Source organism: Cydia strobilella, chromosome Z (genome assembly GCF_947568885.1).
Source record: "Cydia strobilella chromosome Z, ilCydStro3.1, whole genome shotgun sequence".
Taxonomy (NCBI): domain Eukaryota; kingdom Metazoa; phylum Arthropoda; class Insecta; order Lepidoptera; family Tortricidae; genus Cydia; species Cydia strobilella.
Window position 1 is genome coordinate 8932072 of NC_086068.1, and position 26416 is coordinate 8958487.

Below are 26416 nucleotides of genomic sequence, written 5' to 3' on the forward strand. Positions count from 1 at the left end.
AAAACATAATAAAAATAAATAAATTTTATGCATAATTAGATAAAATCTATTTGGTCCTGTATACTTATTATGATCGTAAATTAATACACTTTCCGTTGTGTTATTTAAATTTTCGCAGTATTTAAGTTTAAAAAAAATACATTTCTTTTAAGATGAAATGGCGGAATATAGGAAAAGTTGGAAAGTTGATGATTTTTAGTACCTATGTAATTTAGGCGGTTTTTTCGGGGTTTGCAATTATTTATATTTAAAATGTTTATTATAGGTATATTACAAATAGTATAAATTTCTAATGGTAGTAAGAATTTTTATATACTTATCTTTTACCAATAATTGTATAAATTTACCTACATAAATTATGATTTACCCTATGTAAATTCTAATGACTGGTTTAGCAGTGAAAATCGATGTTTTATCTGAACACGCCCCTATTGTCAAGGCGTTAGAGTGCTTGTTCAGATATTTGTGAGCACCTCGGGCGCTCCGATATATCTGATGGCGAATGTACAAATTATCTTTCACCTGTCATTGACGTCGTTCACCTGAATTTCAAACGCCTATATCTTCTAAAATAATTTAAAGAGTTGTTTCCCTCAAACATTTACCAAATTGACCAAATGTTTAATTTGCGTTTCAATAAGTAGTAAATGTAGTAATAATGCCAAGTTAAAAAAAAAAGTGTTTTAATTCTGCCTTACCACTTTTTTGAGAAACAGCCTTATATGAAAGAGAAACAAAATTGGGTTTAAAATAATACATCACGGAATTTTTGAATCATCACCCTTTTTGGTTTTTAGTGAGAGTAGTCTTTGGGCGGTTTTTTAATGCGGAGTGATTTACTCCGCGGTTGGGCGGCAAGGTGGCTGAGGCTGGGCGTCCTCTCCACGCAGAGCGAGTGGCCGCGCTCCCGACCTGCAATGGGATTTTCCAGGAATACCGGGGACGTGCTCGGAGACATGCTCAGCGCCAGCTCGCTGCACTCGTAACTGTCCGACATCCGAGCGATCTCGCTTCTTATTTCAGACCCATCGGATGAAGTCCTGTCCTCATCGTCGGTAATAACCTCACCTTCAGTGTCTACGACCCTGAAAAATCAGTGTTTATTCACCTACTGTTGTACAAACTACTTACAAATTCGCATTGCATTTTATTTACACAATCGCTCTGCGCAATGATGCTATTAATTAAGATAGATACTTAAAAATTATACCTCATTTCGATCTGACTGAGCTTTTGTTTAATTTTAGCCTGTTCTTCTCCAATGTCAGTCAACAAGCCCTCTAGTCGGTTATTGAGTATTTCCACTGTAGTCTCCAGTTGGCTGACAGTTTCCTCTAGGCTCAATTGAGTATTTTGCGCTTTTTGGAAAACTTGCTCGTCAAGTAGACCATCCTAAAAATAATCGATTAGTAGAATACCTGTTTAAACGTTTATATATACCTTACTAAAATGTACCTTACTATACATTTTTTTTTGAAAGAAATTACCTTGCGTAAAAGTTGACATCCACGTTCAGTTAAGGTAGTTCGAGCATCGGGGTAGTCAGCCAAGGCTTCCCAAAGATCTCTTTTACCCAAACAAAACAGGTCGGAATAACCCAGTGCTCGTACATTGGCGGTCCTACGATTGCCGGTGCGATTGCCCACGATGTCCAAAACGCTGACTTCTCCAAACACAGATCCGGCACTCAAAACGGCAAGCACAGTTTTACCATCATCTGCCACTACCTGTAGACGGCCCCGTTTAACAATGTACATCTCTTTTCCAACATCTCCTTTGCGGCAAATGTAATCTCCTGGGCTAAAGACCTGAAGTCGTAGCTTTAACACAAGTGCTTCAAGAAGACCGGGCTCGCAATCTTGAAATATTTGCACTTTCCGCAGAGTCTCCAAGTGAACGCGTATAGCAATTTCGGCTTTAAGTTTATCAGGTAATGAAGACAGGACGTTCTCTTCGTCCAGCGCGCCGCTCTGAGCCCAGGTGTACGCAAACCATCTGATAACTCTCGCCTCGAGTTCCCCGCTCACTTTTCTGAATGCCATGTACTGTTTCACACCGTCCATTTTATTTTGAAATTCGACGCGAGCCACGTTCATGTTCGATATCATTGAGCCGATGTTACCTACGATTGTAGCAAAAATGAGGACGCCGGCAAGGAAGTCCGCCACAACAAATAAGTATTCTGGATCGATTTCGGGCTGGGGCGTTTCTCCTATGGTAGTGAGTGTTAGGGTCGACCAATAAAAACTGTAAATGTATTGATGAGCCAACGTTTCGTTTCGTCCACCTGTAATGTTGTATACCCAATTGTCGGTCCCAAATCCAATTGCATAGCTTATCGCGAAATAAAGGCATGCATTCCAGTGAATGAGAACTAGAATGGCCATCACGACCTGAAAAAGGAATGTCAATAAGTTATCGTATAAACTAATGTGGAGTTCAATAGAAATGGTAAATAATGTAAACAAACCAATTTACCTTCATTACGTCATAAGAACAAGCATGATCTTCATCTGATGTATATCAGTACATATCATTTATATACATTTCAAAAATTTCCTTTGTTCATACAATCACAATACAATATTCATATAACCATAAATATATTATGTTAATTCTTATTATTACAGTGAAAACAAACTTCGTAAAAAATTTACGTCATGACTCAAATGCTAATAAAACCTATTTAAATCGCAATTTCTATTGAATTCCACCTTACCCAATTAGTTATTAAATTGGAAATACTTGTGTTATTTTGGTACTGACCTTGCAGATTCTGAAAGCGTTTGGGTAGCTGGTGGCGGTCTCGGTGCGGTCGAACCACTCCCACATTCGAGGAAGGCGAAACAGTCGATTCATTCGCACAATAACAGGGCACGGTAAACGGTCCTAGAACGCAAACAATATTGACATTTGTAACTGTAACAACAATGTTAAATAACGTGCACTGCCATGGTTTTTGCTGTCTTTATTTAGATGTATTTTGCGCCAAAAAAACATTAAAGATATATACATGTTTTTGTTAGGTACCTGGTATTTAGAAATCGAGGGCAGTTTTATGTGTATTGGTAGATTTTTTATTAAAAAACATGTCATTAAAAACACAATGGAAACAGCGGAATAAAAAACGAATACTAGGTACTCGTTATTCTAAATAATCAAAACTAATATTTTCCAAATCCTAATATAAACATTTTTTTTAAATTCTAAATACGCTCTGAGGGTACTGGGTACTTTCATAATTGAACCTGGTAGGTACTAACATAGTCACAGCTCTGAGGTTTCCACCAGTAGTAGGCAATGTCCGTGGGCAGCAAAGATATTAGGTCATATCGCCAAGAGTCTGACTTGAGATAATGCTTCCTAAGTCTCGTGGCTTCCTTTACCATAAGACCGTGTTCAAGATACCCTGAAACAACATTTCATAGTGTTTAGGCCAGGTGGTGGGATGCCTTTAGAAATAAAGGAAAAGGTACCTATGGGAGGCTATGTTTTTTTTTTCATCAAGTATAGCCTCTTAGGTCAGACATACTCGTAAATTCTGTCCTTGCTTTACTCTCATTTTTCATTTTATAGGTAATTCTGTATTTTATATGGGAGCTTGCCTGAAACAAAATCAATTTTATTGTTTTACTTTTTATTTACGTAACATTATATTTTCGTAAATACACCCACTCCTCAAGCGAATCAATGAATACAAAGTAGATACCTCACAGGATCTGAAAGGCACACTATACAAATATAACAATAAAAGATACATATTCCCGAAAAACTACAAATATCCCGTTTTTTATCTAGTGTATAAGGTAAACTTCCGAATGCTCATCACTGTCCTAGTACATGTCAGTTTTAAATTTATTCCATTAGCAATCATAGAGGTGGAGCCGGGTGTTAACTATTAAGCATCAGCGTGTCAACCATAGAGACGTTTCCCTACTAAAATAATGCATTGCGTATTTATAGTCTTCTTAGTGTAAATTGCAAGTATGCAGCAACTTTTAAAGATTCCCAAGACGAATCGCCTAAGAAACATCCGAAAAGCCAATCGAACACAAGTCGCCAGTGCCACACGAACGCAATGCAAAATGTACGGAAAAAGCAACAACGCTCGGTCAAATATTTATCCACGTGTTAGCTAAATTTGATGACGTAAGGCGCGGTCGGTGTCGAATTTGTTGGTTTGTGAACTCGAGTCTTGGAGAGCTGTAACTTTAGTAGTTTTGGGCAAATGTTGATGTGGGCCGATATTGCGATTATGCCTTGGAAGTAATACTAAAGTTATTTTATAACAAGCAAAACTCTGTTAGCAAAAATTATAGTTTGATTTTCCAATTTCTGTCCCAATAGTCCTGCCATTGACCCAATTTTGTAATTATGTATTTAAAGAGCACCTAGTTCTGCTGGTTCTGGCATATAAAAACAAGGTTTAATCGAGGGAACCGTTGGATTAGGATGAGGGCAACAATTTGTACACTTTCTTGGGTGGGCATTTGTCCAGCAGTGGTATAAAGAGCCCGGTAACGATTTTGGAGCAAAACTGTAAAATTGATATTTAGTCGTTGAAATTATATGTACCTACACGTTTTGTTACGTAATATCTAAATAACAAGTATTGGTTTCTATTAGCATGTCTTCTAATCCTTTTAATAATTAGGTCACGAGTGTGCGTCACCGGTAATATATGAAGAGTGGGGCAGTTTTTAAAAATTCTTAAAAAAATTATGGTGGTAAATTATACAAATTGATGTATAAGAACAGTTTCAGAAAATGTTGTACATTGTTTTAGTATCAAAATTGAGTTGAAATTAAGTCGATTTTCGGAGAAATTGTCACAATTTGTTTTGCAGTAATTTCTGGAGAAAATTGATTTCGTCTAACTTTCATTTACACTACTTCAGTCATAACAATAAAAATGTAGTCAGTAAAAGGTGGAGTACAGGATATGTGTAATACAAAATTACCATTTTAAGCCGTCCAAACTACGAAATTTACAAATAAGAGCGCAGTATCAGTGCTTTACGCGCGTTTACCTAAACGTCCATCAGAAAAAAAAAACATTACTAATTTAGTGAGTCTGTTTCCAAAAAAATCATCTATAAAACAGCAAGATGAGAAGACATGCCAATGGAAACCAGTACTTGTTTTTTCTATTACGTTTCAAAAGATGTACAATTTCAGCGACTAAATCTATCAATTTTACATTTTTGGGACTAAAATCGATAACGGTCTCATAATGACGATAATACAAACAGTGATAGCGGTTTGCGAAAAAACGCTGCAAATGGTATTAAAGCTATGAAAATCGGCACGAGTCCATATAAATCAATTTGACCCGAAGCATCAAAAAAATTAATAAAAGGAGTTATGACGTCATCTTTTTTTTTGTATGGACAAAAATATATTTTTGTTCAGAAACCTATCGTGTGTAGTATAAAATGAAAGGGCATTCTGAGCCGGTTCTAAAAATATATCACATCAGTACATATCAGTCACGTAAAACACGTTAAAATAAAAATAATTTTCAAACATACCAAGTTTGGTCTCCGTGAGATACGATACAGTTGCATTATTTTTTGTAAAATATACCAAAAATAATACATAATATCCTCATATTTAATCCCAAAAAAGTATATTTGAAAATAATTTCATTTTTTTTTAATTTTTCAAGATATTGAAAAATTTATACACAAGAAATATTAAAAAAAACACTAAATGAAATTATTTTCAAAATTGCTTTCTTGGGGTTAAATATGAAAATACTACGTATCATTTGTAGCACATTGTACAAAAATAATCTGTTAGGTATATCGTATCGGAAGGAGCCCAAACTTGATATTTTGTGTGAAAAACTAAACAAACTATACCAACTGATGAAATCGCGCAATTAAAGGATTATATGGTTATTACGTATAATTTGCGTGTATCTGCAGTAGTTCTATAAAGGAGCCCACTGACTATCAGTCCGCCGGACGATATCGGCCTCAGTTGTTCGGAACTGTCAAATTTTTGTTCTAACTGACAGGCCGATATCGTCCGGCGGACTGATAGTCAGTGGGCCCCTTAAGTCTCGTAAAATATGTACTGAAGTAGAACTGTGTTACTTTGTAATATTGAAAAAAAAAATGAAATTATTTTCTAAATTGCTTTCTTGGGGTTAGATATGAGGGTATCACGTACCACACAATACCACACACGATAGGTTTCTGAACAGAAAATATATTTTTTTCCATACAAAAAAAGATGACGTCATAAATCCTCTCCTTTTTATAAAATTTTCTGGTACTTCGGTTCAAATTGATTTATATGGACTAAAGATCAATCGTGCCGATTTTCATAGCTTTAACACCACTTGCAGCATTTTACTGAATTTCGGGGTGAACCGCCAGGACTAAAACACAATACGCTTAAATGAAAAATAAGTAGTTAGTTAATGAAAAGTAAGTATTGACTAATAAAATACCTATATTCTATTATGTTGAAAATAAAAAAAGAATTAATGTCATGTATTAAGAGGCCGGTGTCGATTTTAGTCGCAAAAATGTTAAATTGATAGATTTAGTCGGTGAAATTGTACACCTTTTGTTACCTAATTGAAATAACAAGTACTGGTTTCTATTAGCGCATCTTCTTATCTTACCTTTTATCAGATCAATTTGTTGAAAACAGACTCACTAAATTAGTAATGTTTGCTTTTCTGATGGACGTTTAGGTAAACGCGCGTAAAGCACTGATTTTGTCGCTCTTATTTGTGAATTTCGTAAAGTTTGGACGGCTAAACATGGTAATTTTGTATTACACATATCCTGTACTTGACGTTTATCAGACTACATTTTTATTATTATGACTTTGAAGTAGTGTAAATGAAAGTTAGACGAAATCAATTTTCTCCAGAAATTACTTCAAAACAAGTGACAATTTCTCTGAAAATCGACTTAATTTCAACGTAATTTTGATACTTAAACAATCTACAACATTTGTTGAAACTATTCTTATACATCAATTTGTATAATTTACCACCATACATTTTTGATGAATTTTTAAAAACTGCCCCTTCTTTTCATATATTACCGGTGACGGACGCTTGCGACCTCATTATTAAAAGGCAAAATGAGAAGACGTGCTAATAGAAACCAATACTTGTTATTTAGATATTACGTAACAAAACGTGTATAATTTCAACGACTAAATCTAACAATTTAAAATTTTTGCTCCAAAATCGACTACGGCCTCTTAAAAAATGGAAGGCGACATTGTGTGTAAGTGCTACTATAACCGCCATTGTTTCATAAGAATTTCAAGTTTGTGGTGATAATTTAACGCCCTGTTGTCTGTTGCTTGCCAAAACGGGTCAGTTATCCTCGGTCGGACTCTGATTTAAAGCAAAAGTAAGTATAAACCTGCTATTAGAGTGGGTGTGGACTTGTTAAGAGCACCTTAGAACCTTTCGCACTAGTCCTAGAGTAAGTTACATATTCGCAGAGCACAATCGCGATGCTTATAAAAAGAAAATGAACGTCTGTTTTTTTTTATAAATGGAGGGCCGAGATATTAAACCACACCTATCTGACCGTCATTTTAATTTATATTTGTGTACCTAAGTATTTTATTTAAGTATTACATGCCATAACACATGTTAAAAAACCCGACCACACTAATTGTTGATGAACCTGATAAAAGAGTTCTAATTTTGCAGAAGTTTGTCTACTAGCCTTGCATATATCTATTTAGAATCAAGAATTCGTAAAAAAAACCATTTGTTACCTTCATGCACGTGAACGACGGTGTCGACGAGATAGATGGCGTCGCAGATGTAGTCCAGCACGAACCAGACAACTGTGATGGTGTCCAACTCCCAGAACACGGCGCGCCCGATCACGAACACCACGTTGTATAGGATCGCGAGCGAGACCACGGCTAGCCACTGTTGACAATGTGAATGATAAATATTTGGGGACAATCTTACACAGATCGACCTAGCTCCAAACTAAGCGAAGCTAGAATGGGCACTAGGCGACGATATACATACTTATATAGATAAATATCCCATACCTAAGTACATGGATTACACTCATGATAAACACACACATAAATGCCCTTACCGGAATTCGAACCCGGGACCCCTCAGCTTCGTAGGCAGGGTCACTATTGTCACTAAGGCTAGGCTTTTAGGCCGTTATATTTATATGTTATACACAGGTTAGGTTAAAATGTTTCAAAAATGCGTATTTCGTAGAAGAGAAATAAAATTTGAAATTGCTGTCCTTTTATAGTTAATGAATTTGGCGGCATAGGTCTGCTAGTTTTACCTTACTACGTTACACGTAATTAAATCTTGACTTGTTTTTTAGTTCATTTTTTTATACGTATAACGGCTACATCCACTGTTTTTTACTGACTATCTTTGCCGAGCTTTTCTTTCTTAAGGGAATAATTTGTATGTACTTATAATTATGTAGATGTTTTTCAAACAGTTTCCCAAATATGTTATTATGTATGTAAAATATTAATTTTGCAAGTTAAGTAATTGTTTGTTTTGTCTAAACATTGTATAATATATGCACAATGTATTTACGGATCTCTTTATACGAGAGGAGGCGTATGTCATCGCAAACACGGCATTTACATAAATATTGCTAGCAGAATTCACACGCCAGATAGCATAATATCAGGCGCGAGTATGATGCCGTCGGGGACATGTGATATTGCGCATCCAAAGTCAGCTTTAATGCTATCACGCAGTACTAAACCTAACCTAAGAAATAAGTTAGTACTAAAGACAGAAATCCGCAGTCATTGCAAAGACTACTCCCTAGAGTAATAAGTTCTCATCTCAACCATAGAATAATAAGTACCTAATTTACCTTTTACTTTATGATTAAGTCAAACCAAGCTAACTCTGTACGCACACAAATACGATTAACCTATTACTTAATAACAATAGAAACGATTATTATTCACAACGAAGCTACTTAATCGCGTAAAATAAGTTTTAAATTTACCTCCGACGTTTCGAAGACGGCGTTGTCCCCGTAGTCTCGGAGAATACTGGCTAAAGTTGACATCAACATCTTCTGGACAACGCCGTTCTCGAAAAGTCGGAGATCGGAGGTAATTTTAAAACTTATTTGTCCCGTCGTTATGAATAATAATGAGTAAAAATCGTGAAAGTTTTAATCAATATAAATTGCCTCTATAACCTTTGCTAAACTATTTTTTATTAAATCACAAAATAATATATTTGGATGCAACTTATATTGCCGGATTCTCGACTCGGTGACGCAAAAATGTTTATGAGGAGAGCATCTGTAACTACCTGTCTTATTGTTTTTCCTACTCTTTATAAGCGATTCAATAGCACATTCTGCCGATCAAGGCAGCAGCAAATCGATTTATCGCTTGAATTAAATTTAAATACGTTTGCTTACACGATGAATATGATGATCCTATGCCTCTAGATGCAAGTAACTGATTGGATGAAGGAACTTTAAATGTAATTAGTGACAAGTTCTTAAAATTAGGTGGGATCTTTTAGTATCAATTTGTTACAGTATAAAATTGTTCGTATCTTGGCCAAAGAAGTACTATAAAAGTGCTCGGGAGGTAAATTGACCGTTATTTGGTTTTGTTTATTAAGGTACCTGTGTCGAATATGGCCAGCCCGAAAATATGGCTACACCCCTACACGTCCAAAATTATGGCACCTTTTACTACCTTACCTTGATTATGACGTGACATGTATATATTTTTAAAACGTCTATGTATGAGTAATGCCCGGGCCCCGTCATCCCGGGCAGCCCGGGCATCGTCACTTAGCTTCCTCGTGCACCCGCTATTCCCGCAATAGCAGTGAAAGTGAAACCTTGTGTCGCCGATGCAATTAATTATTCACCCGTAAAATCTTGTGATTATTTTAATTTGATTGACTTTCACTTCAAAATATTCATTATATTTTAAACATTAATAATATTTCTATGCTAATATTTAAGCTTTCTATATACATCTTGGGTTTTGATCTATGAAATCAACTATGAGAATAACTGAAAATATGGCAACCTACTGTAACGCTCCACAATATGTTTTAAATATCTGTGATTCTAGTGAGTTATTTTTTAGGACTGGCATGACGTGCCATTATATAACCATATCCAAAAAAGTCGAAAAACCATTTTAATTCCTTCATAGTTCTACAGTTATAGGGCACACTAAAGCGCACTAAAGGGCTAAGAGTAAAAGTGTTTCGGTCTTTTTTTGGTGTTTCGCGAGATAGATTTTATAATTTTTAGAAGCTGAGTCATGTTGGTAAGTACGACATACGTGCCCTCGAAACAAAAGTATGTGGTTATTATACACACCACAGGTACTTATTGCATACACAGGTTCACATAAAATTTACAAAAATTGTGGTACAAAGGCGAACTTATCCCTCTTCTAGCTAATCTTCGAGTACATACATGAATGGAAATTTCTAATTAGATAGACAAATTTACGGAACTTACAATAATATTTTAAGAGTACGTATATACTAACATTTTGTCCACAAATACCTAAATAAAATACATAAATAACAATGTACAATAAACACACATAAATTACATACATACAATACTCATGTTAGTTTTTTGTTATTTTTATTTCACTTATGTTTATATACCCCATTGTTTGTATAGATGTAAATAAAAGCATTTAAATACTAAATATAAATTACATAATAATATATCAATATCACAAGTGTAAAAAAAAAGGTTAGTACTTAACCAAATCACGCTTATCATTTCTGAGGCGCGTCTAAATTACGTATTTTACGTTGGCACGTATCCCGCCCGATTTTGCCATGATATTCAATTATCTCTTGGATACGGTGACAATGTGTAAAATTTTCATGTTAAAAATTAATCAAGCCGTATACAGCGTGCATTTTTGATACGATCAGATATTCTAAGGTTTTAAATAGTTAGTTAGGTTAGGATTGGATATATAGATAGTTGGATATATAGATAGTTAGGATTGGCCCAAAAGAATTACTAAAAATGAACAACTGGTTTTTTTATACCTAAAATAATTCTACACGCAATGTATCATTTATTCAAAACGTCGCACTTAGGTACTGACGCGACATCACAACTGCCACCAGTTGTCAACTGTCTGTCACTGTCAGTTTACTTTGGCGCTAAATTTGTGTAAGATTGCCGCACTACACCGTAGCCCGTAGCAACGTTTTCTCGCTAAAATCCCACAACGGCTCTAAAGACTCGGCTAGTACTTCTTATTATATAGGTAACGTGAGACGAGCGTTAGATCATTATTCATTAGTCTAAGTTTGCACATGCAGTAGGGTGAGCTGGCACTTGATCAAATACCTAGGTAATTTAAATGTTATATTTTCCTGCTTGTTTAATTTGTTAGTTAATTCTTTGATCAAGTAATAATTGTTAATGTACAGCGAGAGATATATTATGAATGGAATTAATTCATAAAATAACCTCACAGTTTTGCAGCTTACAGTAAGTCGTTGTTGTTAGAATCAGTATCAAAGCAGAAACAACTTTATTTCAGCTTAGTAAGTTTCAGCACGGTGTAGGTATTAATAATTGGTATAAACTCACATGGTAATGTCCCGGCTGCGTCGGATCGAAAACCAGCTTGAGTCCGCAAAGAATCTTGGATCTCTTGGCTTCGTACATGGGCTCCTGGGGGTCGTGGAACTCCGTGGCCGCGTACTTGTCAAGGAACAAGTCGGGTGGCGTGGCGGGGTCGTCGCGGCTGAGGCGGCGGCGGATAGCGCGCGTGATACGCGCAAGGGCGCTCCTGAACCAGCTCAGCCGCTGAGTGTCGCCCACCCCCTGGTAACAATAAGGTAAAGTAAGCTCGGGAAACTTATTGGTGTATGATCTCAACACAATTAAATTCAAAACTTATGATGTTGTTACTATTGAGAGTATAGAGGTATATTGTATGAACACGAACACTGCGCTTTTCGCTTTTCGGAAGTTTGGAAGTTGGATTGTCGTTACCCGTTGCCCCCACAACGAGTATCCGCGCCTGAGGGGCTACCGCGAAAACCGAAATTCGCGCATTGCGGGGATCTTTCTCTTTTACTCCAATGAAGGAGTAATAAGAGTGACAGAGAAAAATCCCCGCAATTTCCGAAATTCGTTTTTCGCGGTTATAGCCCTGAGACTAAATCGATGTATTATGGCCGCTTGTAGTACCTAGACAAATTATGTAGTAAAAAAAGTGAGGAATCTGCAATGTGTAAGCAGGAATTAATATCGATAATTATTTTGTAATGTGTGATTCCTACCTAGGTACATTTATAACAACCATTAAAGGATAAGCGTTTTGCGTTTAAATTCATACTAAGTAAGTAAACATAGTTCAAGTGGAATAAGTATTTAAAATACAAGCCTTGATGTACCTAGCTACAAGTTGAAGGTGTCATGAACATTGGCCCGACGAAACAAAACGTCAATTAACTGGAATATTTTGCGGTTCGGCTTTATAAATAATGTTATCCTTTCAACCGTATCATTTTACAAACACATTTATTAACTTGCGTTGCATTTATCGGCACCTAACGAGTAATTGGTTCTTAAATAATAATCCGTTTTTTTCCTGTCGTTTAATTTTTGCTTTAGAATATTTATATGCAACCTTACACAACACGGGGCCTATTATTACTATAAAGAATTTTGCAATCTGTATATTTGATTTATCTAACCCGGCAGATCTATTACGTAGGTCCAACTTGATTCGTAGTTTTTTAAACAGTACCGAATTAGTAAGTCCTTATGCCTCAACTACAAAATAGTCTCCGAGCGAATTGTTTAGGATTAGTTTTTCTAGAAATTTTATGACAATGTGACTCACTACGAGATGGTAAAGAAGTTTGACTAATAATCTCTGCTTCCGACTTCCGGCTAAAGAAGACTGATTTCTGACTAACTAATTTCTGCCACGTCTGATAATGCAATCCTCTTAATGTAATGGTTTAAAATTAAATCGTCCCACCCACCCTACAAAGCCAAAACATAATAGTACATACATCATGTATCGAACGACGTTTTTTAATACAGTTGCGAAAAAATAAGAAAAGCAACAAGTAAGGAACGGAATTCGAAACTTTTATATTATTAATTCTGTGACATCATTGACATTGACATTAAGAAGAAGTTTTTTTCTAGCTTTTATTCGACTAGAATATATTTTGTTATTATTATTGAACCCACTTCAATGAAAGTTTTTTTTCAAATGCATGTTCTATAAGACAAAAACAATTGTAAATATTAAAACATTGTACTATTATTACCTAAATATAGTTATTTATGATTATTTGTGTATCGTATATTTATAAAAACAATATCTAATGTTGCCTTTGGAAACTTAAAACATTCTTGCAGTAAGAAAATATGCCTCTTCTTTGACAGGCGTTCCGTTCCATTCAGACAACTTATTAAGAACGGTTTTTCAACATTTAAAAAATAAACGTGTTATAATACTTATAATGATGAAGAGGTAAGTAATAAAATATGAAATATGCATATTTTTCGTATTCTTACATTAACAGTAAGTTTTTATGTTGATTACGACGTTTTAATGAAACTAATATTAACACTCATTAATAAGTAGTCATGAATTGGAACAAGCAAAAATTTAATAAAATTGGAAAAGTAAAAAGCACTAGTTCGCGAAAACCAACTTTCTGCACGCTAAACAGCCACTAAAAGTTGCACTTTTTGAGCAACTGTATTAAAAAAGATTTTATATATTTGCTTCATACAACTAACATTAATTTAATAGAACAGTATAGACATACTACCCATTCGACTTTCAAGGGCGGAATTATCGTCGGGTTCAACTCCCTTGTCGATTAAACTGTCTCAGTGCACATTGCCACCTTGAAAAATACATTGAATGGAAAGATCACCGATGGATCCTTTCACAAGATCCTTGTTTCCAAGTAAGGTTGTTTAATATACCGTCAAACGGGGTAAATAGGGACAATTTTGAACTTTGAGATAGATTTTAAAGGAATTTTTACTCGATGGCCACAAATATTTAGGTTTATAAACTTTTGTCTTATGATTCAGAATGGATTTATAATAAAATATTTACCCCGATTCTTTTCGTATTAAATAATGTCATTTAAAAAAAAAACACATGCCATTATGATTAAAAAATAAACTTTTAATTAGTTGTTGTAGGTAATCAATACTCATAATATTTTTAAAAACAATTTGTGGCAGCCTTGTCCCTATTGATTCTTTAGCGTCCCTATTCCCACTTATTGCGTCCCTATTAACTACAAAAGGCGTCCCGCTCCACCCCTCAGTCGTCCCTATTCACCCTCGTCGCGTCCCTATAAACCCCGTATTTTTGGAAATTTTCATGGATCTTTATTTTTACACTTTTTGCTAACATAAAGATTATTTATAGTTACTATGTAATTAATAGCTTCTCAAATAAATGCCAAACCAATATTTCACTATCAGAAGTGTCACAAACAAGTAAACGCTTTAATTTTAAAGGAAGTCTTGGAGCTCGTAGCAACCATTCGTTGATGGACTAAATTTTAAACTGTTAGTTTGACAATATATCACGACTTTCATGCTTTTCCAATACTGTTATTTTCAATCGCAAGATACAATTTGTGATAGATATTTACTTTTAAGGCGGTTCCCTGAGCCAGAAGGCGAAAAATCTCCTTACATGATCATGTTTTTCTAAGAGGCGTTGATATTAGTAGACGTGGAAAAAATATATGTAGTTCTTGACTGTATCATCTTTAATAACATAGCTTCCGATACACGAATTATGACACTTCGCTCGATACAATGAATTCCCAAAGTAACCTGTAACTAGGACTTTTAATCCAACTTTACTCGATTATATATAATGTGACACTATAAACAAAGAGAAGAAAAAACAATCTTAACTTAAATAGTAATTTGACCGCTTTCGAATTTCGATATTGTAAGGCAACTTTTTAAAATAAATAAAAAACGACAAAATTCGATCAAAATTGACACTTGGCGCGCATGGTCTTTCCTGTTCTTTCTTGCGAAATGTGACAGTAATAGCGGCAAACCGATGGAACGGCCTTAATAATGTAAAACTTAACATTTATTTATTTTTAATGACTTTTAGTTCAGTTGCAAAGAACGACTAATATTCTTGCTCTAACTACACTGAGTTATGTATTCTACATACATCTTTAACCAAATTTATTCATTGTAGGACATACAAGAATATTAATTTCAGGGTTTTGAAATCAGATAATTCGGTCTTGGTATGATATTTCAACCTAGGTACAATAGGTACACACCTAATAGGTATTAATGTCATTTAATAAATTCTACGTTACTACATACATTTATCTTAGTATTTGCGAACATTTGGTTTTTGAAAACTTATAAATTTTTTACCAACATCTTTTGTTATTTTAACCAGTCGTGGCTATAGGTATTACTTTCAGTTGTTACTTCTAGGTACTGGGTAGCAGAGGACTTCAACATATGTACTTCTGTCCAAGTTTACTACATTGGCCGTGAATTCCTAAATATGGGTCGCGAGGACGCGCGAGTCTAGTTCTCTGGCTAGCCGATGTAATGTGACCTCGAGACCAACAAGTAATACTTTATCGGAGTTTGCACTGTAGGCCGAGCACATGATTGACGCGACAGTATCTCGCCGCGAGATAGACTACCCATCTTTTACTAACTGTATGAATTAAGGGGGGACGGGTAGTCTATGTCGCGGCGAGATACTCTCGCGCCAATCATGTGGTAGCCCGGCTGATTGATTCATCTGAGTCCAAGCCATAGTAATGATACTCCTGACAAGGCCACTATATTTTAAATAATAGGTAGAAACTTTGTTATGGACTTTGCTGGGCACTCGGTGGATGTTTTATGCAATTATTCTAGAGCCTGGGCGTCATTAGGCGCGCCGGTAAATTCCATACCTACCTACAGGGCGACTGACTATATCTTAACTATACCTTTAAACGAGACATTCTTCGAAATATGTATATATTATATATTTCGGGAATCTCGGAAACGGATCGATGAGATTTGCTATATGGGGGTTTTCGGGGGCGAATAATCGATCTAGCTAGGTATTATCTCTGAGAAAACGCAGATCTTTGAGTTTTTATATATTTTCCGAGCAAAGTTAGGTCTCCCAGATATTAACTTATATAAAAACTAGAACATGATGAAGAAAATAAAGTATATTTCCAAGGAGGTATTTTTTTAGCGGTGTCACTGAATACCTACTTTTTATATTTTAATTTTAATCCCACTAAAAACATTTTGGAATGTAGATAAACCCACAGAATGAGGGCAGTACCGTCGTGCACATAGCGAATAGCCAGTGGACTGCGAGCGTCTGGAAGAAATGAGCAGTGAAACCGCAATAATTGTGGTGGCTGATAGCTACAAGGCTTTGTAGTCAGAACTTGTAGCTACTACCAGAGGTTAGTTTTTAGAAGATACCGTTACACCTTAAACGTCGCGAATCCTAACACTGAAGTGTTCAGCCTCTATACGGCAGTGGGAATATATTTCACACTTGATTTTGAACTTTATATTTTCAAAGTGATGGTTCAAATTTTGCATAATTTCTGACACCCTTAGGCCTTAGAAAGGGTTAAGGATAGTCTTCATTTTTACATTAAGTATATTATTATTATTGTTGGGGTGTTGTGGGCCTGTGAGTGTCACGTCGACCAAGCAGTGATCTATTGTGACGGCCCTTTAAAGTTCGTTACTAATGCCCGTTGAGTCCAGAAAATTCCAGATTCTTTGGGCCGTAATGTTCTAAGTATTACCTCTCGCTCTAATGTATTACCGCAACTTTAGACGGTGACATCGTCAGCTTCGATCGGTCTTATTAACTTTTCTAATTATTAAGTTTGTTCTCCAGAATCCAAATAGTTTTTATGATGTTAAACGATATTTTAGTGTTTGGATTTAATTTCATAACTTTTTTGATTAATGAGTGTTGAATGTTAAATCAAAAACATACGCATCAGCTGTGCAGCAACGCTAGCGACTGCGGTAAACTGAACAGTGCAAAATCATACTACGTAGGTTAAATAATGTCACAAATGGGCCAGGACCGTATCCATACCACGAGATTGACACTAACATATTTGCTAGCGACACTGCGTAAACTAACTCACAATGCAACTCTCTCGTACTGACATTAGTGCAAGCGAGATGCACTGCGTTTGAATTAATCACACATCAATACACAAACAAATCTCAACAAATCTAATCAAATCAAATCTGTAACAGATACTTAGAGGTCAACTCCGTCGAGGATCAAGGTCGGAACCTTATAATCAAATACATCAAACTTTAATTAAAAAAACTGTCAAATCGTATGGATTGTCATGACCTTAACTTTATGTTATCAGTGTGCAAAATATATGTACCTGCTTTGAAATTGGTGAAAATCCAACCTCAGCCTACGGCCTTGACATATCGCATCTATGAACATACCGAAAACATAACCGCAGTGCATGGTCGACGCATAACCACCGAACACAGAAAGCCGTATATCAACGAGTTTAATAGTAAGATATGACTATTTTGACGACGGAATGATACACTAATTGATACCGAACCATGAAACGCCGCAGCGCGTGGATGACATGATAATAAAGTGATACTAATGAGCCACTTTTAAAACACACGGCGTAACAATATCGACCCAAAGCTGCGTTCACTTTAAGTAGCCTTATCCTCCTAAGGCCGATTCTACAAGAAAAAAGTACCTACAGTTGAATTTAAAATAAATAGTGTACGACACATGGTTGAAACTATTTTGTTTTAAATTCGAACGAAACGAAAGTAATTTTAAAACTATCACGGGACTTAATCGATTAAGTCCCGTGTTCCTCCGTGTGAGTGTGTGTGTCCGTGATCCTCTTTTTTTACTATCTTGAAAGCTTCTGAGCTAGTTTTAATGAATATTAACTAATACTTACCGAAACTTTTAAAATTGTTAAATAGTTATATATATTATATTATATTATATATATTATATCTTATAGTTTTTATTCGTGATTTGGCTGGTGTTAGTTTCCAGGTAAAGTGCTCAAGTGCTAAGTTAAAAGGTACCGTTATTACATGTATGCAGAGTTTTAACTGAAGAGGTATGAAACTTCAGTCGGAAGATTAGAGGTCAACGGACACAGAGTTAGGTAATACTAAATAAATATAGTATGAAACTTCAGTCGGAAGATTAGAGGTCAACGGACACAGAGTTAGGTGATACTAAATAAATATATAGGTACTCTTCGAAATTGTCCAAGTCAAGTTGAGTCTGCTAACGTACTTTGGTTAATGATCGGACTATCGCAACCATTTCCAAAAAGCAATATATCTCACATAACAACCCTTCAGACTTTGAACTATCATTTTAATACAATAAGGTTGATAATGCAACTAATCGACATAAACCGACAACACGTTTGAGTGAATTGGGCGCAACGTCTAACCCTTGGAAGGCAAGACACGAACATTTCATTTGCCACGCTATTAAATGTCACAATTAAGGGTCCTAATTCCTCCCTTCAGTTACGAGGTAATGGTACAGAAGTATAAATACTAGCATTTCAACTTCATTGAGTCAAGACCTTGTAAAAAAAAGGTCGGCACAAAATTCATTTAAAACAGTATAATTTGATGAAATTTTAAATTGTATTTAAATTTTTTCAGCTAATGTCAATCTTAGAGAAAAAATGCAAATTATTATAAAAAAACACACGAATATTTGTGTTATAGATAGTTGTGCCTATAAAAAAAATACAAACGAATTGAGAATATCTTTCCCAGAAATCTTAGTTTAAGATTAGCTTGGGTGTAAAAGGGCATAAATATTACGTGGAACTTAAGCCCTTTTACAACTGCGCTGCCCGAGACTTGTACCCTTATTCACTAGGGCCACAGAATAGTAGTCATGTGGCTTGTCCTGGATTTTTTCCAAATTATGTATGTATATGTACCTACATTAGGGAGTTCGTAGGTACTCAACAAGCGCTCTCAAAGATAATTACCAAGAAAACACTACATTAAAATTGATACTTAAGGATGACTCACGTTAGACCGGGCCGTGACCGGGCCGGAGCTTCCGGCGCTTACTTTTCTATGACATGACAGGTGATCTCGTGATGCTTTCCATAGAAAACGAAGCGCCGGAAGCTCCGGCCCGGTCACGGCCCGGTCTAACGTGAGTCATCCTTTATTTATGACTCAAAGCTACTGATTGCATAATTGATGAAGTATTTTTAATGTTGCCTCTTTATTATTTCTTAGGAGTCAAGCTTCTAAATAAGATGTTTATGTTGTTTATGCCGGCTATAATTAACTCTGATGGAAAATATTGTGTCTATCGATTTTGCGACGCAAGAAGACACGCAAATATAGGAACTATCAAACTTTGCTTAATTTGAGTTTTGTTTATTAGAATAGAAGAGTTGGCACTTAGAAATTCATTAGAATAAAGATTTTTTCCGACGATGTATTTTGAAAAAAGGTAAGAACATTATAAGTTATAATTATAAAGTTCTAGTACTAGTAATGTCAGAAAATTTACGAGCGATTGCTAATGTGCTAACGTTGCTGGGGCATCAAGGCAGCAGCCGGAGATAGACGATATCACTGTCGATTTTTTTGTTAAATTGAGTTGCTGGCGTTGTTTCATTGCTGTCGCGATTGCCGCAAATGAAAAAAAAGTACATAACATTTCAAATAAATATCGTTTTACAACAGCTGGTCCTGTAACATTTTGTTATTTAGTATGAAAGATTAATAAAGATTAGGTTTTTTAAGTAATAAAAAAACTATTCAATTTTACTGCCGGTAGGTACTATGTTTCTGTATGTATACTTAAGTAAGGTAAGTATAGCTTTGCAGCCAATGTAGGACAAAAAGTCGACCATTCGCTGACAATAAAAAATAACGAGAATCGTGAGATCTTACTGTCATATACACATTAACTCCCCTATTCGCGTCTTCACGTATTTAATAAATTTTAACTATACAAACAACGGTTCTTCATAGATGTCAATGCATTTCAAAGTAAACATACAAACTAATAGAAATGGCTACCTTAATATGCTTTCCTCTTTTGGGTTTCTCGAGAAAGTAGCTGTCTAGACCATTACATGCTGAAACTAGACATTAGTCAACTAACCGCTCGTACAGCAGTCCTAAACACCTCGGTAACAGACCACCATATGATATTCTTAGCTCTTTTCTCCAGTAGTTCGAAAGTCAGTTGCCCAAAAACAATGGAAAAAATAAATTATGAAAAAGCATTCACTGGGTGACAATTAATGTCGGATCATAACTTGCAAGTAATGACCCTGAATTTATTACTGAACAACTAATTAAAATAATTGGCCAAGGCCGAGTCAAAGCTCGAGGCATTTAGTGTTCCGTGCGCATCATTATACTTTACAGAGGTTGTTTGCCTGTTTTTAGTTAGGGTCCCGTAGTCAACTAGGAACCTTAAAACCAGACGTAGTTTCGACATGTCTAACCATGTTTGAACCATGGGTCGAAAGGTATGAAAAAAAAACGTGACCGTAGTTTAATAAAGACATTAAACCAAAACCAATAGGCAACATGATCAGTCAAGCCTTTTTGAGTTATCGCTTATCGCAAAACGTCTTCCTTTCATAGGAAAACGACGTACAAATCGCTGTGAAGTTATTCCATTTTGCTTGTTATGTGCAAATGCTACGTACTAATGTTAGTTCTACGTTTTCGTTTCGTAATTCCACTTTTAATTAAACGTAGAAGCTACCGTGTCGTTAAGAGATCACAGAAAATAAAAATTTCAATGAACCATTTTTTTAGATACTTAATGAAGATTAAGCCATTTGTAAGGAACATATTGGATACGGATGTGCTAAGGAAGTACTAAGTAGTCAAAGTAAGTGATCTTCTTCGGCGGGAACGGGCTCAATTAGATGCATAGCCTGCATCAAAAGTACGTCACGGGGACGGTAATTTGTGTTTTGGGAAAGTATTCTATGAAACTCAGTGACACATTCATCCTCATTGTAGTCATTCGCAAGTATATACGAAAAGCGAGCCATGTATTCGACAAAAACCTAGGAGATAATTTATAGGAGTTGTGCAGTCAAAACGGTAAGTGCAACGTTACATCCAAATGCTCAGACTCGAATAGGTAAATTTTATGGTTCACCATTATAGCTCAGTATTCTATACTGCTTCAATTTGAATTTTTAGAACTTATTATTTTTACTTAACACTAAAAATTAAAATATATGGTGCTGACGCGAAACAATTTGTGCGTGACATAGGCCGTCGACTTAGGCAAAAGGGAGAGGACCCCCCCCCCGCTCCGAATCGTTTCTGGTGCAGAGGCTGTCCATAGCCATCCAGCGGGGTAATGCCGTGAGCATGATGGGCACTTTTGCACCGGAAACGATAATGAACGGGTTTGACTAAATTACCTCGTGTAATTATATAATTATTTGTAAAAAATGTAATTCAAATGTTTTATAATATGATTTTTTAGGGTTCCGTACCCAAAGGGTAAAAACGGGACCCTATTACTAAGACTCCGCTGTCCGTCTGTCCGTCCGTCTGTCCGTCTGTCTGTCTGTCACCAGGCTGTATCTCATGAACCGTGATAGCTAGACAGTTTGATGTATTTCTGTTGCCGCTATAACAACAAATACTAAAAACAGAATAATATAAATATTTAAATGGGGCTCCCATACAACAAACGTGATTTTTTTTGCTGTTTTTTTTCCGTAATGGTACGGAACCCTTCGTGCGCGAGTCCGACTCGCACTTGGCCGGTTTTTTTTATTACCTATTATTTGCTGTCAACTAGGGTTGACACCCGTACTGCAGAAGCGCAAATAATTGAACTCAATGTGGCGGTCCTAGTGTTGTTTTATATTTCATCGACTTGTTGTAGGAGTGAGACGTGTGGGTGTTTTGAGTGTTATTTTTAGTTTTTTTACTTTTCTTTGTCCAAATAGTTACAAAATTGGAATATATTTTTTTTACTAAAAAAATTACTTGCTGAGCTTCTATCCCGTACTTACAGAAATATCGACAGTTGTATCGATATGCGCACACCACTATTTATCGTCAGTAGCAGAGATTTTTTTCTATGCAACATTTTAATTAATTGATTTTTTGCAATATTTCAGTAATTATCATCATTTAAGTATTTAGTTGTGTTACATATATAATAAACTAATAGTTTAAAACTTAATCTTGAGAAATTCGCTAAAAGTAACTTAAAATTCTTCAATTACTTAGTGATTAATATTAAGCGTGAAATGAGAAATATTAGTGAATATAAATACACCAAGTGATTAGTTATTAAATAAACATATTATACTTAATGTGTGTGTGAAATTTCAAGCACGTTAGCTGTAGTACTTCAAAAGTTACTAGTAAGTGAAATTATGTCAAACCGCTGACTCTTGCCAATACATGCCCGTATTGAGCGGTGACTGGGTGTTCAAAGTCCCCGTAGGCAAAGGGTTAAAAACTTCACTTATTATAAATCAACAAATATAATGCTACGTCATAAATATATATAAATCAGCATATCAATAATGTACGTTTTCGCACATACATACAAACACACCCACAATATTTATAGTAGATTGTTAACCAAGGGTTGAAAGGCACCCATTTCTGTCTAGATAGCACGAACGCAGTGAGAGCGCTAATAGTCCGAGGCGTAAATGGTGCCTTTCACCCGAGTTAAACACTACTTTTCATATCGAATGCGAGGAAACAAGGAATTTTTGCAAAATCAGTAACAACACTAATAACAATATGATTTTTTTCCTTAAGACTGCAATGAGACTTTACATGTGCGAAGATAAAGAACCCCTATAGCGAAAAACATTAAGATTGAAACATTTACGAAAACACACTTATATTAACAAACTGCAGTAATTTTGAAATGATTAGTTCATTATAGTATGAAAATTAGCGGGATTGTCTTACTTTTTAATTGTTTACCTTTTCGTTCTATAATTCCCAATAGTCAATGGCACCATAATAAAAGTATTTAAAACAATTTAAATATTAAATAATAATTTAATGAATAACGTAAGCAATTTTTATCTTATCTTTTATGTTCATATTGAATATACATAAATAACTTTAAAAACCCATTTAATATCGTACAAGCGTTTAACTGTGGCTGTATAAGATTCTGCCTTTGCTCATTTACGCAAGTGTTTAAAAAAATATATTTTTGGTGTAATCCTTTTGGTTCCCGCCTTATGAAATCGAGTAAATACAACTCAAAAGAAATCAAGAATAATTTATTTTAACAATTTACTTACATCATTTTTGATAAAAAAAGATCTAACGCGGGATTAGCAAAATTAGAACAATTACCAATTGTTCCAGGCGGGGAAATAAAGACACTATTTTTCCATTTTGTTTCCACCCAGTTACTCGTGGGACGGGGACGCAGGGAGTACACCACTTTTCTGCACTAGAGCAGAAACGTATCACTTTCTGCGCACTTTTTAGAACATCAACGACCCACTTTCAGAGCATGAGATATGAAAAATATAATTTAACATTACACATAACTTAACCTATTATTATTCTAATACTCGTATTAAAACCTACATACATGCAAATATATACTTAATGACTTATTTCCATTGTACCTACTCTCAGATTATTGCATTGCTTTGTACTGTTGTCTTAACTATAACTTAATTTAGTTTAATTATAATTAAATTTACCTGTACCTACATAATTAACGATTATTGTATTTAAATTTGTTGTACCCTTAAGTTGCTGCTGGAAGAGCGGGGTCTCCTGTCACAAGTATTGATATACTTACAAGGAGGTCCCAATCCTTTCTCAATTTGTAACACAATGATTGTGACCAATAAACGATTTTCATTTGTTTTCATTTTCATTTTCATTTTTTTAAATGCAAAATGTAAAGTAATTTAAATAATATTCAAATAGAATACACATTAAATTGGTATATCAACATTTAATTATATAGGCACGTTTTTTTTAAATTTAAACGTACTTACCGGGCCCATGTTGTTCCCTAGGGGTATTTTTTGGATTGTGAACACTGGACTCATATTTGTTATAATTAACACGACAGTCTTTAAACTCTCGTGCGGAATTACTCCATGGCATGTCACTTCACCGGTTAAGACTCTTCGACAAACTAAAGATCTCTATCAGATAATAGCTGATCTAGTCACGATATCTTAACACGAACTTCAATTAAAAGAATTCAGGCAACACTTCAGGTAAAACCGCGTTCCAATTTATGCGGCTGACATATGTGTGTAATTTTGAAAATCCATTAACTGACAAGGAGTGAGGAGTTATTGCCGCTACCGTCCCAGGAGGAATGGGTGAACCGAAAAATTGATAGTGCGTGCTTTAAGGCGGAGGACATCGAAACAATAGGCTATGAGCGCCGGCAACCGACTTCCCGATGCGATGTCACGTTTATGACGCGTTCACCGTACCTTCCGTTGTAAATCGACCACTCAAACTACCAACCTCGTATCTCCTCAGACATCGGTTATAAAATAGACATTCTCTACCCTGAATTAAAGTTCACGTTTGAATCGATGCTGTAAAGATATGAAGTTTCGACAGTAAGCTGGGTAAATACTGATTGCCACCGAACGTAATACCCCTAATTGCCCCTTTAAAAAGTTAGTGCATTAACTTGATGATGGTCCTATGTCTCGTGATCTATATTCGTGTTTGCAATTTTAGCGTGTTAAGTAAATTAAGTAAGCGGTGAAAACTGCACTATATTTACTCGTATTAAGTTTAAGAGAAAATTAGATCTTAGATTTGGTGTAAAGTGTCCTTGTCAATAAATACCTTTTTTAATAATATATGTTAAACTGTACAATTTATTTTCGTAGGTGTTAAGTTTTAGAAAGGGTTTAATGTTAGAATTGAAAGTGAAAAAGCTTTTTTGTAAAAAGGGTAATTTGGATGTATACTCTACTTCGTAGTTTGTAACAAAACAAATGTTTATATCATATTACATTGTTGTAGTTATTATTAAGGCCTACTTATGCGTTTTTAAATAATACTTGATCCCTGGGTTTAGCATCACTGAACAGTAATTACAGTCTTCAGGGAATTACTTTAAACGTTATTAACGAGAGGGGTGAATGTCCCCTCCTCCCCTTTAACCATGCACATTACTTGTTGCGTTATCATATCCTATAACTATAGATACTTATCATGTAGGTGTGTTGGTCTAGAATTTATTTCACCAATAACTTTCATTTATTTTAGGTATAAAACAAGTATAATATCGCACTGCAATGAAATCTGCTATTGCACAAAACTTAAAAGATAAATAAGAATTTACATTTCAGACGTGGTATGAAGAAAATTCTTAGGATTAACCGTGATTAGAATACATAGAATGACTAAGGGGCAGTTGCACCAACCACAATTAACAGACTGATTAACGTCAAGCAGCAGTGAACTATGAAAAGTTCCATACAATAAAATTTAGCGAACGGTAAAACGGTGACAGACGGTTTGGTGCAACCGACCCTTAACCATTTAACAAGCGGTCAATAATCAAGACAATCTGAGTAAAGCCCTTAAGCTATTGAAGATTATATGGTTATTTCAAAGAACTCGCTTATAAATAAAATTATACCTATTTATTTAGACGATGCCATTGTTAAATTGACTTAAGTTAATAATCTTGGTAATTTTCCTCATGTTACCTCTTGAAATTTGTGGTTACTTTTTTATTGGCTGTATAGTAAGTAGTTAAGAACATATAGGTATCTGAAGTAAATTACGTGCTAGCAATAATTATGAACAGCACTTACTTCGTCATCGCATATCTCAATCACATCCTCCATTCTAGGGTTAGGGCTGGTGAATGATTTCAACGGGAACGAGTTCGTGGAGCTGGCGGGAGGACTTCTGAGGTCCCTGGAGAACGGGGGGCTGCTGCAGATGTCTTTCGAGGTGGAAAGAGGGCTAGTGCAGTCCTTGGGAAAAGGAGGACTGCACTCCTCGAACATCTCTTTGGTGCTGACACCGGAGGGCCCCGGCTCGTCCATTCGGGCCCCGGACACCATAAAAACTTGGCCATCGCGGTATCTGGGGATAAATAAATAAATATTACAGTATCTTCGTCAAACCCAGCCGTATAGACAAACTTGTTAATCACACAAATGCATCATTTTTCATTTTTGTACGGAATTAAATTGGTGACGTACCTATAATTAGTCGATTGTTAATCAAGGGAAGAAATGGTGTCTTTCATCCGAATTAAACACTACTTTTCGTTTCGAATACGACGAATCCAAATAAAGGGACAAATTTGCAAAATCAGTAATTTCTCTTATATGTATCTTCTA

General features: G+C 35.4%; 1 protein-coding gene across 1 annotated transcript; it reads right to left on the minus strand.

Annotated features, from left to right (window-relative positions):
• Positions 1 to 614: 614 nt before the first annotated feature.
• On the minus strand, positions 615 to 15666 carry LOC134754691 (cyclic nucleotide-gated cation channel subunit A-like). The gene is made up of 8 exons (XM_063691026.1): positions 15613 to 15666; positions 11604 to 11840; positions 7762 to 7921; positions 3264 to 3409; positions 2767 to 2889; positions 1488 to 2393; positions 1211 to 1392; positions 615 to 1085 (listed from the first exon to the last, which is right to left on the minus strand). The coding sequence occupies exons 1-8, from the start codon at positions 15664 to 15666 to the stop codon at positions 794 to 796; spliced, it is 2100 nt and encodes a 699-aa protein (XP_063547096.1). The 3' UTR covers positions 615 to 793.
• Positions 15667 to 26416: the final 10750 nt, after the last annotated feature.